The sequence below is a fragment of the Lissotriton helveticus genome, chromosome 3_2 (assembly GCF_964261635.1).
Source record: "Lissotriton helveticus chromosome 3_2, aLisHel1.1, whole genome shotgun sequence".
Lineage (NCBI taxonomy): Eukaryota > Metazoa > Chordata > Amphibia > Caudata > Salamandridae > Lissotriton > Lissotriton helveticus.
In genome coordinates this window covers 467457938-467478531 of record NC_136062.1, presented here as the reverse complement: position 1 = coordinate 467478531, position 20594 = coordinate 467457938, and the positions used below count along the sequence as shown (strand labels likewise).

At 44.4% G+C, this 20594-nt stretch overlaps 1 protein-coding gene across 1 annotated transcript in view; it reads right to left on the bottom strand.

The window, feature by feature from the left end:
• Window positions 1-20594, bottom strand: part of LOC144826174 (embryonic protein UVS.2-like) — a 102137-nt gene that overhangs the window by 15773 nt on the left and 65770 nt on the right. Inside the window, exon 9 of the mRNA XM_078684569.1 lies at window positions 10962-11080. Within this exon, the coding sequence (XP_078540695.1) occupies window positions 10962-11080 (119 nt within the window). The remainder of the gene's footprint in view (window positions 1-10961; window positions 11081-20594) is intronic.

Below are 20594 nucleotides of genomic sequence, written 5' to 3'. Positions count from 1 at the left end.
GAAGCTGATTGGTTCTCCGGCGTCTGTGAACATTCCAAACAGTCCGTAGCGGCCGCCATCTTGTCTCTCGGTAGGATCGAGAGACAAGAGGAGGCCAAAGCGAAGGGGCAAATGACCATAAGGGGGCATAGTAGATCCTTCCTGACCTCTTAGGTTTGATGTACCATTTTGCCAAGTTTGGTGTAATTCCGTTCAGCCATTCAGGCTGTAGACATATGTAAATGTCCTATGGAAAATTGCATGGGGAAAACACATTTGAAAGTGTTGAAATTTAGAACCAATTAAAATGTTACTTTGGTTTTGTATTTGTGTGTGATGAAAGTTAATTGGTTATGTATATATCTCAAATGAGAGGAAACCACAGCCATTTTGTGATACTACTGTCTGAGGTACATTTGTGAGGAATTTTTGGTGGTGAATTTCTGGTGTTTGATTTACACAGTACTAACACTTCTCCTACTTTTAAAAAGGTGAGTTGTTAATTTGTAAGGGGAACTATGTTGTACACTTGAAGATAATTTGAAAAATGTTTTCTGTTATTTATTTGCAGTCCTTCTGTTATACTAAATACTTGATAAAGTTAGTTTTATATTATGTATTACTAAAAACGATAAATGAAAGTGATTATTTTTTTCTGCAATTTACAGCAAGCAATTTCAAAATAAAATGGCTGACAATGAAGAGACCGTGGCAATTTCTTTTGAATTGTCCACTACATTGATTGAAATTGACAGCACCAATAATGAAATATTGTCACAAGGAGGAGATGACTTGAATGATTCCACTATATTGATTGAAATTGACAGCACCAATAATGAAATATTGTCACAAGGAGGAGATGACTTGAATGGTTTTTTTGATCAATTGTTGATGGCGAATTTATCGAATGTTTGGAGACCATAGAGTTACAAGAATCATCATTGCAGACTTTTAATGAGGAGATTCCAGATGAGATGATTGAAGAGGAAATTTCTGATGAGGACATGTTAGTAGTTCTTTCAAATTTAGAAAATTCAGAAGAATAAATTTATATTTAGAAATCAAAAATTGTTTGAGACATTATTCATTTTTATTTTTAATTTATGAGGTTGTAGCGAAGTGATTGTAGTATAAAATGAGACTTATAGTATAGAGTGCAACATTTTTATGTTACATGGTAAGTTTACTCATATTTACTTCCCTTCTCCCACTATATTATCTCCAATGTGTATTTGACATCTCTTATTCATCTCCGGCCTCCTTTCTCTCACTGTGTGTCTCTGATGCATCTTATCGCTGCTATTTTGTGTAATTACAGAAGAGAGTAAAATAAAATAGTTCGGAACGTGAAAAGGGGGCAAAGTAGAGTACCCCTCACCCCCTAGGCCTTCTCAGGCGGTCCCAAAAGGATCAGTTTCTGCTTTCCTGAGAGATTATGGTATGAGTTCCATATACCACAATAATTTGCATTACAACATGCAAGATATATATCTCCTATTACCAACTTTTGGAGATATTCGCGCTAAGCGCGAATATCTCCAAAAACTAACACCTGCCCTGAGCAGTTCTTAGCCATGTTATCCAATGGGAGGTGGATAACATGGCTAAGAGCATTAGCTCGGTAATGCATGAATATCGCTGAGTTTTCAGCGATATTAATGCATTGCGGTCATTTTTTATCGCATTTGCGATAAACCTTGATAATAGCAAGGTTTATCTTCGATAATTTCTGACGATGCTTAGCGGTAAAAAATTCGTTGCTAAGCATCGTTAGCGATAAATATCGCTTAACTTTGGTAATATGCACCAACGTCTGTTAACGTTCGATTCGAAGGAAATGACGAAGTGTTGAAAAACATTGTTTGCGCCATCTTGCCTTTTTTGAAATGCCACACTTTTGTCGTGCACGGCAGCCATTTTAGATGCCTTGACCAGACCCACTCTCTGCACGCTGTCGATTCGTAGCATGGCTCCCCACCATCGCAAGCATCTTCCCCAGGCACTGGTCACCCCCGCTCTCTGTGTTATGCATGGGCAATAAACCTCTCCCCATCTGCGCTGCTCTTCCCTGAGAATCACACTCTGTGCCCGCCCGACACCACCCTTTCGCCCTATTCACTACCGCACCCTCTGACACTCCTCTTCCTCTGTGTCCGATTGTCCAGGCTATCAGCTAGCCCTGCAGATGTAGTTTATGGCCCCAGCTGTAAAGAATCACCCCTCTTCAAAGGAGTTATAGTAGATCAAGGCCCACACCCGATGAGATCCGTCACACCACACGTGTTCCTACTATCTGAAAACCATCCTGTATTGTGATTGGGGAGGGGACCGAGCCTGAAGCGGAAGATTCCAGGGATGACTCTTTGTACATCAAAGTTTTTACATTTATGTGTCACATTAAAAATATATAGCACTCCAACAAAGTAGTAGGATTATAAAACTTTAATAACTTATAAATATGAGCTCCAAAATCCCAGGAAAATCAATCCTAAAGGAAGGTAGCACACTCAGGGGAGGTTTCACAAAAGATTTAATCAGGAAACCAAGAGCAACGACGCGTTTCGCCTTAGGGCTTCGTCAAGTTGTGCAGAGAGCCGAGGCGTGCGTCAGTTTAAAAAGAGGACAACATGCAACGTCAATTGAAATCAAAATAGGACTGCGCAAACTGATACATGGTCGCCATATTGGAACGGAGTTAAGTAAATAAACATACAGTACAGGCAAATAGAAACATGATGATTCGAATAAAAGCCTAGACCAAGTTAAATATTTAAATCAAAGAAAATCCAAATATGGATAACCTTGATAGCACAGTCATCACCATAAGTCAAAATGCATACATCAGGCCCGAGATGGGCGTGTGATTAAAACTAAATTAGTCCACGCCTCGGTGCGATAAAACACCATAACATACTGGAATACATTGTCGCAATCTAGCCCAGGATGGGCAGGCAATTAGAGCTGAAACTTAACTATAGTTTGTCAATTCCTCTGCTCCACACCAATAATGACAATGTCCTTATTATGAATAGTAAATACTACAACAAGTTACATCACACAGTTATAACGCCCTGAATGGGCAGTGCATCAAGACTTCGCATGTGTCACCAAATTCATTTGAATGTCATAAATATAAAACTTAAAAGCTATTATACATGATCAAGGTTCATATGAAGCCAAATTAATAAGACACAGTCATGGAAATATGAGGGAAATTCATATATAGATAGAGCCCAAGAACACCCAGTCACCCTAGATGGACGGATAATTCTTCATGCATATTAAGGCCTAGCGGATGCTTAGTCTGTAAATCAATAATATATCTGGATTCCAGACGTCTGAGTCTAAGTAGACGGTCCCCTCCTCTGATGCTCAAAGGCACGCTGTCTATGCAAGTATAAGCTAACAGGTCCCTGTTGCTTTTATGCATTTTGGCAAAATGCCTGGCCACTGGATAAGTATCATCCTTTTTAGCAATCGCACGCATGTGCTCTAGTATCCTAAGTTTTACCGCATTGGTAGTGCTCCCAATATAATTTAGGCCGCACGGACATGTTAAACAGTAAATGGCATATGGCGTGGAGCATGTTAAAAATTTATTAATTCTTTTAGGGATGGTAACACCAGGTATCTTGTAAGTAAGCGTCCGCTTACTGAATTTGCAGGCCTTACAGCGGCCACATGGGTAAAAACCCTTGAGGACAGGCAAATTGGGGATCTTTTCAGGAGCTGTATAATGACTAGAAACCAAATGATTTTTTAAAGATCTCGCTTTTCTAAATGTAATCAGGGGGTTCGGCGGTAAGTCTGCTTTAATGGTGTTATCAGACAATAAGATGTTCCAATTTTTTCTCAAAATTTGCTTTATCTGGCCTGCATTGTGGGAGAAAGTGGTAATCAGTCGAAAAATTCAATTTTTGGATTTATCTTGTTTTTTAGATTTTAATAACTCCTTACGTTTCGTTTGTTTAACTCTCTCATAGGCCTTACTGAGCACACTGTCGCCATAGCCCCTGGTTTTAAACCTTTGCATGCTGGCATGGGCTGCTCTCTCAAAGTCACTGTCATTGGAGTTGTTCCTACGTATTCTAAGTAACTCCCCATAAGGTATACTCTCCACTAATGGGCGGGTATGATTGCTGGTAGCGAACAAGGTGGAATTACCCGCCGTTTCTTTTCTAAACAGTTTCGTCTGTATGCACCTACCGTTGTCTATATATATAGTGAGATCAAGATAATCAACAGACGTGTGGCTAATTTGTCCGGAAAACTTGAGATTGATGTCATTATCATTAAGGGCTTCTACAAAACTCTTTGCAGCTTCTTCTGGACAATCTAATATGATGAATAAATCGTCTATATAACGATACCACCTTATTATGCGGCTGTCCCACTCTGGATATTTCTCGCTCCAGGATGCCTGCTCCTCCCACCACCCCACGAAAAGATTCGCGAAGCTGGGGGCGGAGCAGGCACCCATCGCGACACCGGACAATTGTTGGTATAATTGCTTGCCAAATAGAAATATGTTATTGTTAAGGCTAAACATCATGATTTCCAGCAGCATCTTATTGTGCTCATAAAATCTTATGGGCCGTTTATCCAAGAAGCTGGTCATAGCCTTGAGACCATCACCATGTGCTATACACGTGTATAGACTGGTGATGTCAAGCACCAGCATACAATATGTATCTTTCCAGACAATTTCTTCAACACAGTTAAGAAAATGTTTAGTGTCTCTTAGATAAGATTTGAGGGACATCACCAAAGGAGACAAAAATGAGTCTACATAAATCGAAAGATTCTCGGTCAAACTACCATTGGAAGCAACAATAGGCCTACCAGGAGGATTTAACAAATCTTTATGAACTTTGGGTAAGTAATAAAAGGTGGGGATCACAGGACTCAAACACCTTAAGAATAAATATTCATCTGTGTTTAGCATGTTGACATTATGCCATTTCGAAATCATCTCGTGATAATTAGCCACACTTGAATTATAAGTTTTTTCATTCACAGTGGCATAGGTATCAGTGTCTCCCAAAAGGCGACCAGCCTCTGTTTCATATTGAGTGGCTGTAAGTAAAACAATGTTCCCCCCTTTATCAGAAGGCTTAATCACCAATCCCGAATTTTCACAAAGAGTAGTAAGTGCAAGCTGTTGTGTTTTGGAAAAATTGTCTTTTTAAGGAACATATTTACAGGTGATGCGCAGTCTGGTGAGATCCCTCAACACGGCATCAGAAAAGGTATCAATTGCATCGGCACCCATCATCGGCATGAATGTAGAGGCCGGTTTGAATTCACTGGCCCCACCTTTTTGCTGTACATCCCAATTGTCGAGCATTTGGGTGTTGGTTACCTCACCATCACCAATAGTATTATTTTCCAAACGAAGGCCTTCTACTGCTCTCAGGCCTTGCAGCTCGCTACAAATCAGTTCGGTATCCTCCACAGGCTTACTGGCTGTATGGCGCTCACTGGGCGGTTTGAGTTTGAAGAATTTATGCAATTTTAATTTCCTCACAAATTTGAAAATGTCAATACGCGTTTGTGCAAATTCAAAATTTCTACGAGGACAGAACGATAAACCTAATTGAAGTGTTGAATTTTCTTCATTCGTTAACACTTTCTCCGTTAGGTTAATAATAGTTAGATTGTCATGGGGATTGATTGGCGCTGGAATACTTCTCAGTTCCTTTTCTTGAAGAACTTCTTCATGCTGCGGGTCACAGGAGGAGAGCTTAAAGGATTTCTTCCAACGGCCCCCCCGCCGCGTCTTCCTCTTGGTCCTTGATTGTCCGGGGGCTTCCCTCTTCCACCCTCCAGTTGGTTGTTGCGCATTATTTCGTATTCCACTTGAAAAGGGGAAGCGTCATCACTGCCATCTTCACTAACCAAATCTTCTGGATTAGCATCGGACTCGGAAGTTGCCGGTTCGGCAGTTGTTGAGACGCCCGTCTTTTTCTTATTCTTTATTTGCCTTCTGGTGTTGTCATACTTCTTTGCAAAGGTTAATACTCTCCCCAATCGATAATCGTTCTCGTCCCTTTCAAATTTTTCCTCTTTTCTTTGTTTGATTTTTTGTTCGTATTTTTTCAAACGCTTTTTTAGTAGTTCACGTTTGTCCCCCAGGGTCTCCTGGTCTTCTTCTTTCAGTAATTCATCCTCAATTTCCTTGATCTGTGACAAAGCCTTTTCACGATCACTCCAGGCAAAGCGTACTAGGATCTGTAGACTCCCTTTGCACGATGCGGCGGTGTGCTCTGCCCATGCATCTAGCAATTTGGGGTCCGGATTTTCATACGCCGGAATCGTGTATATCCGCAAACCTCTGGGGACCCGGTCAACCTCAATGTAGTTCTGTAATGAGGTTGCCTCCCACCACTTTCTGATATATATATATACAACAAAACAAAAACAGTAAAAACATTTAAACAACGAAGAGACCGTGGCAATTTGTTTTGAATTATCCAATACATTTATTAAAATTGACAGCACCAATAATGAAATATTCTCACAAGGAGGAGATGACTTGAATGATTTTTTTGATCAATCTCTTGATGGCGAATTTATCGAATGTTTGGAGACCATAGAGTTACAAGAATCATCATTGCAGACTTTTCATGAGGAAATTCCCGATGAGGACATGTTACTAGTTCTTTAAAATTATGAAAATTCAGAAGATGTTGCCTGGGGGTGGGTCGTCAGTAGCAGTCTGTTGTGCGAATAGTTCCAAGGCAGCAGAACGCGCTGAAATCTAGATGGCACGAAGGTGATGTCTAGTAAGTTGCCGCCCAGCAAATAACGGCGTGGGGCGCCGCGGGGGTGAGTGAGTCCAGTAGGCACCACAGCTATTCTTACCGGCATTGCAGAATTACTGCTGGGGACAATGCCTGTGCTGTAGCAGGGTCACAGCAGAAACAAAAAGGATTCTGTAGAAGATGTTGTTGGTTTTCAATTTGAAAACAGTTCTGGTGTCAACTGCTATGCTAATGAAGTGGTTAATGTTTTGTTTTCTCTAGAAAATGTAAAAGAGGGGGAGGCAGTCCAAAGTTCTGGTAAAAGGGCAAAGGAAAGGATCGGTGGTTTGAACTATCAGTCAAAAAGGGGAGGGGGTGCAACAATTTTTCCTACCGGGTCACAGTGTGCTTTCACCGGAACTGAGGTTTGCAGGATTGTAGTAATTCAAAGTGAGGCTGGCGCCAGAATGGGAGCACCGACGTCCCGCGGATACAGTTTCGTCACTCCACGGGCGATCATGGCAGTCATTCCCCATCGGGGGTGTCTGCGGGGGTCGGAGACTTCCGCGGCTCCTCTAGAATCTTCAAGGTCGTGGAGGACTACGGTGGTGGAGTCAACCTGTGACCGGGCCATTTCTTTATGCTGGGCCCGCTCTTGCCAGGTCGATCGCCATTTTGAGAGTTCGGTAGCTACTGGCGATCGCGGGGTCAAATGAGCGGACGGGCTCCACCCTGCCGGGCGAGACGTTGCAGCATCGCCACAGTGGAAGAACCCTTTTCCGGGCGCCTGGAGCGCTGAGGGTGCAGGTGGGAAGCCTCCACTGGGGAGGCGGGAGAGGCCTGTTCGCACCGTCTCTCCCTCCCAGTGCACCCCACGGCGTCTCGCTTGAGATTTGTTATGGCCGGACCAGGCGATGAGGACGAGGGGGGGGGTCGGAGGCATGTGCAAGACATCCCCCCCAGTGTTGTCAAAGCCATTATTCAAGAAAGAAGAAGTGTCCCGTCCGTCTTCGGGCCGGGCTTCCGGTGGATGTCGGCCGGACGCCCCTTGCTCTGGCCCCATGAACGGGTTCCTTGGTTTATCGGCTGCAGCCGGATCCCATCGGCCCCGGCCGTTGGTGGCCGGACCGGTAGAGAATGTGGCGGGACTACCTGAAACTGTCAAGGGCCACCGTGGCCGGACTGGGAGAGAGAGGGGAGGGTCGAGGACACGGACATTCCCCCCCTGCAACTCTCCAGCGTTGTCAATCCCCCTGGCCGGGTCCCGCTGGCCTCGGCCTCGGCCTCTCCTCCGGCTACACCCTACGTGATGATCTCCGAGGCGTGGCAGCAGGACCCGCCTTATATGTGTTGCTTCCGGCTGGGCGTAGCCGAAAACCTGTTGCCCTTTGGAAGTTTCTAGAATGGGGCGGATGTCTGCTGACTTCTATCTTTCCCAGTTTGCCGTTATTTGGCCGTGGCAGGCGGTGGGACAGACACGTTTTGGGGCAGTGAGGGGCGATGTTTTCAGGTTTCTTATTACGGGCTTACTTCTAACGTTTCTTGTTTCTAGGACAATAATAGGTTTTATCATTACGTATTGTTATCGTTTCTTTGTTTGTTATTTAATAAAAAGTTCATCAGTGGCCTACTGATTTTCGTTTTCCTATTCTTTTCTTTCCAGGTTGTTTCATGCTAAAGTTTCTGTTAACAGGATACAGTGATCACTTCGTTATTATTGCATATGTCCTTTTCACTAGGGGTGCTCTCTTGTTGGGCCAGATGACCTATCTCTAGTAAATGGTCCGGGTGAAACAGGTGCATCAATCAGTGGGGAGTAGATAGGCATGACAGATTACAACGGGGGAGAAAGGTTCGCATTACCTACCCTTTCACTACTTGCAAAGATTTTCCTACATTTATTTGCAAACAGGGAATACCTCCAAAAAGAACTAATTCCCAAACAGTCAATGTTCGGACAATAAATCAATCAATGAGGAATGAAATAGGTACGACTTGTTAAAGGCTTGCGTTACCTACCCTTCACTATCTGCAAAGGGAGAGAGAATATTCCTATTCTTCCTCGTTTGCAGGCAGAGAAGATCCTTAAGAGAACCAACTTCGAACAATTCAATGCTCGATTCAAACAATCAACAAGGGGTACTGTGAACACAAATGAACGCCGCTTATGTACATACACATTGCTATTTTCAACAGGTTGTTCCTAATGTTTCTATTTTAGCGAGGTCAAAAAGAGATCCCATTAGTGGCCTACTGATTTTGCTCGATTCCTTTTGTTTTTTTACACGATTTTTCGCTATCTGCAAAGACTAAACAGAGTATTGCGACTCTGTGCTTGTTTGTAAATAGAGAATGAACCAAAGAGAACAATCAATCAAATGGAGAGAGAAGCAGGCACGACGGATTACAACGGGGGCAAAGGCCTGCGTTAACTACCCTTCACTATCTGCAAAGAGAGAGTACTCCTAATAGAAATGAGGGGTGGGGGGCAGCATTCAAAGCAGATCAGTGTGCATAAACACGAAAATGTTTTTACTTACCACGTACTTGACATTCGACAGCTTATGATATTTGCTATTAAAAAACCATTGAAATTCACTGAAAAAACCATAGGTTATAGACCATATATAGTTAGGAATTAGCATTTACAAAACCTTGAAAATTCACTGAAAAAACCATAGGTTATAGACCATATATAGTTAGGAATTAGCATTTACAAAACCTTGAAAATTCACTGAAAAAACCATAGGTTAGAGACCATATATAGTTAGCTGGACATTTTATTGACATAAAACCAATGAAATTCCATATATAGTTAGTTGCACTAACTATATATCGCGCACCCGCAATCCACTGCTGATGATGTCACATATTACATCATTCATGACATGGTCAGTGACATCACTGATGACATCACTGATGACATCTCAAATGACATCACTGATGACATCACTGATGACATCTCATTTGACATCAATGACCACATCACTGATGATATCATTCATGTGACAATACAATGCATCTCCTCACATTTTAATATAACCTCTGTTTCACCCAGTGTTAAATACAGAGTATAATTTTTGAAAACATTGACACACCAATACTAGTTACTACATACGCTCTCACTGATTGCTACGTCTACACACACCTTCACTCATTCACCCATACAATCATTCATACATACAATCACTCATCTTTACAACACTATCATATGCACTCATACACCTATACAGACACTCACAGTCTGCCACTCATCCATGGAGTTACTCACACACCTAGTCAGTCCTGTAAAGAATCAATGACACTTCCATTTTCTTGTCTATACAGTTAAACATAGAGCACCTTACATTTTCAAACATATACTAACACATACTTACCTTCTTATACAATCATTGATACAAGTACACATTGATCTGCACAGAGTTACACACCTCCCAGCTAGCCACACACACACTCAGTCTCCCATACAAATACTTGGCAATCAATCAATAACCCATATAGTTACTCATATAGCTACTGATCAACACATGCAGCAGTTTACAGAACAACAGACATAAAGATGCACAAATTAAGACAGTTTAGTCACTAACCCATGCACTCAGTGAGACACATTTAATCACTCACTCATACAGTCAGTCATGCACCTACTAAATCCTTCGTCCAGACACTTACACATCCACTCATTCTTCAATATGTAAGACATATTTAAACTTTACAGAAACAAAAAATCACTGGATGTTGTTATCAGTGATGTCATCAGTGATGTCATTTGAGATGTCATCAGTGATGTCATCAGTGATGTCACTGACCATGTCATGAATGATGTAATATGTGACATCATCAGCAATGGATTGCGGGTGCGCGATATATAGTTAGTGCAACTAACTATATATGGAATTTCATTGGTTTTATGTCAATAAAATGTCCAGCTAACTATATATGGTCTCTAACCTATGTTTTTTTCAGTGAATATATATATATATATATATATATATATATATATACAGTTCCGGGCCTAGACACCTTTGGCACCCATCACCCAGAGCAACATATGATCTTGAAACTGGAAGGCAGACTAGGCCAATTTGTTTAACTTTGTTCTGATTCCCTGTTCTGGAAAGTCATAATGCTATACCACCCTCTCTGGCAGACACTCTAGAAGGTTCTTCATGACTCCAGGATCTACCAGGCTTGCGGTTTTATCAGTACTAGAATTACATTGATTTGCTTTGGCATTACCTTGTATCCAGCTGGAGCCATGATGTAGAAGCCGCAGTCCATGCTTTCACGGTACTGATTCGGATAGTAAGGGGATGAGACGGTGCCAGCAGAACTGGTGAATATGCCACCGCATTGTACTGTCAAACAGAAGAAAAAACATCTTAAGTACTCTGCAGCATAGAGGGCTAGTCACCACTGTACAATGTCCACTTGCACAAAACACAGAACAGCTCTGTTTCAGCACTTAAACAACAACTGTCAGCCATACTGTTGCCAGGAGTAGGATTCTGGCTAAGGCCCCCTGCATGCTGTTTGTTGCTCAGCTCACATGTCCCTAAAAATATTGGTACATGGCTCGAAATTGAAGAAATTAGTGCACACCTTGGAACCAGCTGCTGTCATGACTTGGGGTCCTGGTCAGAAAGAACAAATGATGGTAAATAATAGAGATCATATCAAGGGAGTAGTTCCGCCACTAGAGGACCCCTACTGTCAGAGGTCCTTGTGGATACTCCAACATCTCCAATCACATATGTTCCTATATATTTTGTGCACATTGGGATCTTTGTCAACCCCTGATCATCAGAGGCCAAGATTTCACAAGCTGAGAAATTAGAAATAAAACATTGCTAATCCAGGTACCACCCCCTGCCCTCTCCCCAGACTCAAAGGGATTATGTCAGTGTACTGGGCCCACTACATCTTGTATTCCATGGTGAGACCTATATTGAATCTGAGAAACAAACATTTTCTGCAGTGAACCGTGTTCCAACATGCCCATATATCCTGGGAGAACAGAACACTGCGTCCCAACAAGAGGCATGTGCGTCCTCTCTCCTCCACTGCTGTAGGAGGCCTTTTCGCACTCCCTCCCCTGACTGATAGCAGCCTGACACCAAGGATTGTAACCTTGCTGTGGGAGGCCTTCCTTCCTGGGGATATGTTTATGTCCGTCCGGTACAGGGATTCAGATAGAAGACTAGGAGCCTGGTGTCGAAGAGACAGGAGCAAGTTATTAGGTGAAAGGTCAGCTGTTTAGAATCATAGGTTTGCAGATGGGATAATATATGTAAAATGGGGTATAAATGACAGGGCATTCTAAAGGACGACACCACCTCCCCTGTCTGACAGTGCCCGGGTCGGATTAGTAAGGAGGGCAATGGGTCGGTATCTTAGTTTCTTCTGTAGGCCACTTTTATGGCCAGTGTGGTGGCAGATTTGGGCTGTATCTGTACTGTTCAGATGCCGCCAGAGGTCCAGGGAGTGGCCTTTCTGGAATCAGATGGGTCTGTTACCTCCCTTTTACCAGCGGGCGGTGGTGTCATTCCCCGTCTCTTGCCAGGACAGCCCATTAATTTATGCAGATTCAGCAGGAGCAGAGGGACTGAGCAGAAGTGGCCTCACTTGTATTCAGGTGTAGTTCACCATTGTGAACTAATCCATGCACAGTGTGTCCTGGCAACATTTGCATTTATTTTTATCTCACTAAAGTTAAAGAAACATGGCTGTTTTGGACAACCCCCCTTCTTTTCATAATACTTAAAACACTGTAGCAGTGTTTTGTGAAAAGACGCAATCTGCAAATGTGGGCCACATTTTCTTAGGTTGGCTGGGCCTATTTTTGAATCTAATACAACCGAGGAGAGCGCCTTGACACCAAGGTCCATACCATTATTGTAGAAGCCCTTTGCGACTTCCCTATCCTGTCTCAATTAGACTGCTCCGACACCAAGGACCATACCATTGCTGTAGTAGGCATTTGCTTCTTCCCTTGCCTGATTTAAAGCAGCCTGACACCAAGAACTGTACTATTGCTGTTGAATGCTTTTGCGACCTCCCTCCCCTAACTGAGAGTGCTGAACATCAAGGATTGAACCTTGCTGTAGGAGGCTTTTCTGCCCCACCTCCTCATCTGAGAGCGCCCATGCTAAGGGCTGTACCATTGCTGTAGAAGGTCTTTGCAAACCACTACCTTGACTGGGAGCAGTCTGACACCAAGGATCTTCCCACTACTGTAAAACGCCTTTGCTTCCTCCCTCCCCTTTCAGAGAGCGCCCCCACACCAAGGACTGTACCATTTCTGTAGGAGGCCTTTGTGACCTACCTCTACTGAATGAGAGTGCTCAGACACCAAGGACCGTACAATTGCTGTAAGAAGCCTCTGCATTTCTCCTTCCTGTCTTACCATTTCAGTTGGAGGCCTCTGGGTCCCCTGTCTGAAAATGGCCTGATGCAAGGGATGTACCATTGCCATAGGAAGCCTCTGAGTCCTCCCGTCCCTGGCTGAGAGCGACATGGCAACAAGGACCTTACCATTGCTTTAGGAGGCCTCTGAGTTCTCCCCCCCTGCCTGAGAGCAGCCTGACACCAAGGACCGTAGGAAAGTATGACTATGAGTACACTGGATCCCTCCTAACCGTGTTCTGAGTGCCAGATATCTTTCCTCAAAACTGTCGCATTTGTGTCACAACTTCAATTACCCCTACAAGTCCCAAGTAAATGACATCCCTGGGACTTAGGGCACGTGTACTGAGGAGGGTCCTCTGCGTCGGCAACGCTGATTGTGCTCCACAGTACCCATTCACCGACGCTATGCACTCTGCAACTGCAGGCTGTGGGTCTAGGTACTGGAAAATCAGAAGAATCAACATGGCACACATCCCTGTGTGCTATGCCTCCCATGCACTGCATAAGATATAGTTAAGCCATCCCCTACTGCAGGGCTTCAGCCCTAAGGAAGGGTGCACTAAATCCTATTAGTGGGCATATCTGTTTGATCAGATGGGCCCTACAATATCCAGTCAATTCTGTGATGTTGTAAGTGTACAGGAAGCCAAAAAGAACACATTGGCTGGATCCTCGTCAACACGAGTTCCCTAGCTCCACAATGGCTTCTCTGATTTCACCAAACATCTTGTCTTAATATATCCTCCCTGATGGCAGCAATAGATTTATTATGAAATTCACACAGGAGACCCTTTTAGAGGATCCCCTGAAAACCTACCAAGCTCTGGTCTAGTTCCTGACTAGTTTTCGGCAGTCTGCGACCACCAGACGTGGTTCTGACCTAATAGGGTGAGAACCACGCTCTCAAGAGGACAGAGACAAAGCCTGCTCATGGGAAGAGGTGTTGTACATCTACTCCAGGACAGGTTGGCCGTCCTGAGTGAGAAGCTTCAAAGGCCATGCTAACTATGAATTCCAACCCAGGAAACTCCAGATAGTGTGGTGGAGGACAACCCCCCTTTCCTGCTCTATTTTTAACAGTGGTAAGGCAGGGAAACCAGTGAGACTAGGTGTGCCCACCTTCAGCCTACACCACTCCTAAGGTGGGGCAGGCAACCTGGACCTCACCTTTCTCTTTCCACCATCTTGAAGATGGGTAAAATAGCCTATCAGGGTCAGATATATGCTCACCGCCAACGCGGGATAAGCATATAAAGAGTGTAGTCACCCTGCAGGTAAGCGGCCTATTAGCTACTACCTGGCTCCCCATTAACACCCCCTATATTTAGTATTTAGGTGGCTCCCTGAGGCCTTGATTACAGATTCCCAGTACCTAAAGAAGACAAAGGAAGAAGATGTTCTGCTGATCCATGAACTGAGCCCTGCTGCAGAAGAAACTGGAGTCAAATTCTGCCAACTGCGAAAGGACTTGACAACTGTGGCTTGCCGTCCCCACCTGAAGCCTGTGCAGCCTCCAACAACACCGGAGCCCTGCTAGCCTTCGTCAATTGCCTGGCAATTATTACCAGTCCCTGACATGCCACCCGTACATACCGCCAAGAGGTGAAGACCGGCACGGACCATGTTGACGCAATTCACCCCCTCAACCAAAGGTTGAAGGAGCTAAGGCTTGGTGGTCACCAGTCCAGTAACTGACCCCTTCAACGCATCCACCAGCCTGAAGCATCCTCACAGTACCTGCGACCGACACTTGGAAACAGACCTACCTGTGAGCCTGTAGCCACTTTTGGTGGCGTAGACTGCGTAAAAGTAGCAACTTAGGCACGACTGCCCAGGCTGCGACTGGATACCCTCACTGCACTTGTAGCTGAACGCTGCCAGTCTGCATACCAAGATCTCCGGCACCTCCAACCCAGGTAACCCAGAAGTGCCTGCCGTGTCCAAGCCCTGGGACTTCCAAAACTCTGACTCTCCTGTAGTAGAACTTCCCAGATCTCTGAGTGACCGTTGTCCCCCAAAATGCCATGGCGGAGTGTTGCTTCCATTGACTGTGACGGTTAATGTGTTAACAGTATGCCACCGTCTAACCCTATGCTTTTCTTCCCCTTGAACGCGATGGTCTCTGCCTGATGGTAGCGGCCGCTGTAGCTTACAACCTGTAAGCATTTGAGTCTTGAACTGCATTTGGTTAGAATACAAAGCATTTAATAACTATTGAATGAAGTTCTTGGTTTCTAAAAATATATATAAAGATACATCTTTCTTTTTTTTTACAAATTGGTCTCGGATTTATTCTTGAGTGTATACCTCATTTATTACTTCTGTGTGTGACAACAAATGCTTAACACTACCCTCTGACCAGCCTAACTGCTCGCCCACACTACCACAAAAAAAGCATTATGATTATCTGTTTTTACCTCTGCACACCTGTTGGGAGTCCACTGGACTCACTGCACAGTGCACTTCATTTTACCACACTATATAGAGAGCTAGCTTCCTACACTTGGTGGTTCAGCTGTGGGATAGTAGACTTTGCATTTCCTGGAACCACTGTGTCAATATCTGACCATATGAGTAAATCTAAAAATTGTCAATAGCTAGTCGACTTTCTTGATTGGCCTATTTTATCTAAATATTTTTAAATAAACTGTTAGGGACTTGGTTAAGCCCCTGAAACAAACTGTTGTGAAATTAAAAAATCTGTACTTTAGTTAGGACAAAGTATTTAGTGTGGAGTTATTTCTTTCAACTTCTTATAAAGGGCCCAACTTTAGGAAAATAATACCTGATTCTGATAGCCAGGTTCAAGAGCTCCACCTGACCACTTATATGGACCCGAGCCATGCTCAACTGAGGGCCCTCTGTAAGGGCTATGGAATCAAAATTGCACAAGCTCTATAAAAGAATTTCTCAGACAACTGAAAGCTCAGTTTGCGAAAGAACACCAGGCGCATGGTAGACCAGACCGGGGATAAAGCTGATACAAACAAAGATGATACTGAGGAAGTACAGGAGTCAGTAACCTCAAGTACAGCTGAGACCTACTCAGATGAGGGCCTCATGCTAGAAAGATTGAGCAGGAGACTGAACTTAAAAGCTCAGCTCCTTGAAATAGAAGACAAAGGAAAGAGATGGGGCCTAGGACCAATCTTTAGTTCCAGAATACAAATAAATAGAGAGGGTAAACGTTTTTATGACTCTAAAACCTCTAAAGGGATAGTCCCTAAATACACAGATGCTAATGACATCACCAAATTTTTGACTGCATTGGAGTGAGCATTGTATAGGTAGATAAGTAGCTGAAAGAAATTGGGCTCCTCGCTTATGGGAATTATTTTCAGGAAGATGGAGAGATAGACTCCTGACACTGCCTAAAAAAGAGACTAAACCTTATGCCCTCACAAAGGGCTGCCTGCCTGAGTGCTTTGGACTTACCACTGAGGAGTATAGAATACGATTCACGGAGACTTGAAAAACCCAGAGTCAGTCCTGGGTGGAATTTGTTGACTTTTCAGTTAAAATACTAGATGGTTGGTTAACAGGTAACAATGTGAATGACTTTGAAGGGATTTACAATTTATTATGATTGAGCATCTCGTGAGATATTGCTACAATGAGAAGTTGCATTAGCATCTGGTAGACTTAGGTCTACTTTCCCCTCTAGAGTAGGGTAAGAAGGCAGACCACTGGGTCAAAACAAGGCTGATCAAAACTACCACTGTTAGGGGTGACAAAAAAGACCCCCCAAAGGGAAAGATGGTGATCAAAAAGATAAAAACTAAAATGAGTCTTCTTCAGGCCCCCAAAAACCTTCTCAATAGGGTGGGCCCGACTCTCATCACAGCCCAGGGGTGGGTATCAGGGTAATTACTGGAGTCCAGAAAAGGTTTGGTGTTTTGATTGCAAGACAATTGGACACCGAGCTGGAGACCCTAGCTGTACAAAGAAAACAAATACCTCTAGTCTACCTGAAGGCTAAAGCAGTTGTGAGTCTTTATATGGGATCACAGGTGAGCCCTCACCAGGTCAAGAAGCTCACTGAGGCAACTCGGGTCTCAGAGGGAGGGGTGGATGTGCATAAACAAAAAGATTCTATCAATGTGTGGACATATATTTTATTTGTTGGTTTTGCAGTGATGAAAATATAGTGAAAATACTCTCTCTTAGGGTGGTAAAGATGAGAGCGCTATGTGCTTTTTAAAATACCCCTCACACACTAAAAAAATCCAGTAGTGTCATGCTTCATCATTGGGGTCTTCCCGTCCCTCTACGGGGCGGGGCGTGCTACGACCTGACCGACTACGCGGGAGCACTGAAGTGGTGACAGGACTATGTGATGGTGCAAGGTGGGTGGTGTCAGTGAAAGTGTAGGGACCTAACAATGAGTGTGAGTACAAAAATTAAAAATCCTCTGGCTAGTAGAAAAAAACAATTTATTCGCTTCTCTAGCTGGGGAGGTTAAGAAGGGGGTTTTGGGGTTGAGCCGATCGCTACAACCTGGTCTACATGTTTCGTAGGCAGTCCCCTACTGCCTACTCATCAGGACCTTCTACTGGTCCCTACGAAAATAAGCTCAGTTGCTAAGTGTTGTCAGCCTGTCTTCCTAAAAACTAACAGTAAAATTCCACTGTTAGTTTATGCTTCAGGGCATGAGCTGGCCCCAGGGAAGCAAAAATTATCAAAAATAGTGACCCAAATGTGGTCTCTGTAAGGAAAAGGGAAAAAAAGAGAAACACAGATATTTACATTTGTAGCTGTGGATTTTGCGCTTTCATTGTTGTTTGCGCCACAATTTCACTCATCAAATCCATTCACCCATTACACAAAGAATAACTTTAGACTTTATGGACAGAGTGATGGTTCAGTCTGCCATCCCCTGGCTGTCCGTAAGTGATGCCGAACAGTGGAGGAAAAACACACAGATGTTCGTAGTAGTAACTGTGGTTTGTCACTGCGCTTTCATAGTTGTGGTGGTTCAATCTGCCATCCCCTGCCTGTCCGAGTAAATCCCCGAACTTATTCGTGCCCTTCTCTCATACTAGTCTTAAGGTAGTATGAGAGATCGGGCTCCTCCTTTTTAATCCTGTGAGATGTCGCTGCATGTATTGAGTCGCGAGAGTGTGTGTGTGTGGAGATTGAAACAGCCCTAATTACAAAGGGCACGAATAAGTTCGGGGATTTACTCGGACAGGCAGGGGATGGCAGATTGAACCACCACTCTGTCCATAAAGTCTTGCATTAGGGCTTTAGGCAATGGGCTAATGAAATGAAAGCGCAGTGACAAACCACAGTTACTACTACGAACATCTGTGTGTTTTTAGTGTGTGAGGGGTATTTTAAAAAGCACATAGCGCTCTCATCTTTACCACCCTAAGAGAGAGTATTTTCACTATATTTTCATCACTGCAAAACCAACAAATAAAATATATGTCCACACATTGATAGAATCTTTTTGTTTATGCATATCAGTTTGGAGGGTGATTCTATCAACACCTCTGCACTTCCCTTTTTGTTTTGGAGGGGTGGATGTACCTACCCTGGCTTGCTGGCCCAGTAACCTGGAAAGAAACAGACAAGAGTCAAATATGAATGTCCTTAGGGTGGAAGCACACTGGTGATACCAAAGGGGATGATGGACGGAGCGCTTGAGCAAATCAAACACTAACCCCCAGTCAACTGATCTGGGTTTAATCCATCATCATTCTTTGTTTTTTTTATTGTTTTTATTGAAATTAAAGACCAAACGTTGGCCACCCATGGTCACACAAACGGGTTACAAAGGCATACAGTAGATCACTCAAGGATTAGAACACTACATCAGTGTCATCGCAATGGGACTGCAGTAAATCGATACATTTAAACATCTACCTCAAGGCTGGGGGGGTGCACATATGTTGCCTCTGTTTTCATTCCATTTGTCCCATATCTCCCCCCATTTTTGGGGGCACCCCCGGGCTACATACACGGTTCTTTCTTGCAACATGCACCAGTCAATATCACGTTTCCATTCGACGAGACGCGGAGGCGTGACTTCCCCCCAAAGTCTCGCGATGTTACGCTTTGCTACCATCTGTCCAAGTGTTGCCCAAAGCTTGCCTCTAGCTGGTAGGTCCGTTGGCACCCATATGTTCAGGATGCAGCGCTTCGCCTCTGGTCGCAACTCTACCCCCCAAACGCCTTGTATACAGCGCACCACTTTCACCCAGTAGACCTGCAATAGCGGACATTCCCATATCATGTGGAAGAAGGAGCCAACCATTCCGCACCCCCTCCTGCACCCTTCACCATCACTCCTGCCCATTCTCCTCAACCTGGTGGTTGAAATGTACACTCTATGTAGAATCTTAAGTTGGATGAGCTGCAGCCTGTATGAGATAGCTGCCTCCCTGGGGGAGGCCAGCGCACACCTCCACTCCTCCTCATCGATTTCGAAACCATCAGCCTCCCACCTCCCTTTAAGGCCCAGAAGTAAGTCAGGGAGGTTATTTATCAATTTCTTATAGGTAAGTGAGATTGCATGTTCCTGTATGTGACCATCCAACAACCTATCCTCCAGGGGGGAGGCTTGAGGGGGCATCGTACCGTGTGGGATATTCTTCTGCAGGGAGTGACGGTCTTGGAGGTATCGAAAGTACTCAGTGTCTGCGAGCTCATACGTATTTTGTAGGGATGAAAAGGATTTGACCCCGCCTGAGTCCCATAGATCCCCAACCCGAGAGATGCCTATAAGGTCCCAGTTTCGGAACCCCTTAGTGCGGCCCAGGAGGCCAAGCCGCTCGGACACCCAGAGCAGGGTGGCCAAGGTGAGCACATTGTGCCAACCCATCTTCCGTTGGACCGTGTGCCACAGTTGCACAGAATGGAGAGTCGGCCCCGTAAGTGCGAGCTTGACTGGCCGTGCATAAAGCGCGGCTTCATAGTTCTCCCCTGGTAGCCGCCACCTGTCCATGCCATACCCCGGGTCGTTGCCATCGCAGTAGGTACCCTGGTTGATAGCCGAAAGATGTGCCGCCCAGTAATACCTGTGGATGTCAGGTAAGGCTTTCCCTCCATCATACCACCCCAGAGTCAATTTCTGCAGAGCTATTCGAGGTGCACCGGACCACAGGAGGTTCCTCTGCGCCGCCTCAATGGCCGTGAAATACAAAGACGGGACAAGATCGGGGTAATTCTGAAGGGCATACAGGAACCGGGGTAGCACCATCATTTTAAAAGTGCCGCCCGGCACAGCAGCGCGACTTTTGCCAGGCGGCAGAGTCTCGCTTGAGCCTCTGAAGGGGCGGGAGTAGGTTTTTGTCATACATAGCGGCCTTATCCTTGGACATAAATATGCCCAAGTATGTGAAACCCTCTGTGACCTCCTTTATAGCACAGTCGCGTGGAAGTACAGGGGTAATACCATGGAGGACATAAAGGAGGGACTTGCTCCAATTGATACTGTACCCAGAGTTCTGACCAAAATTG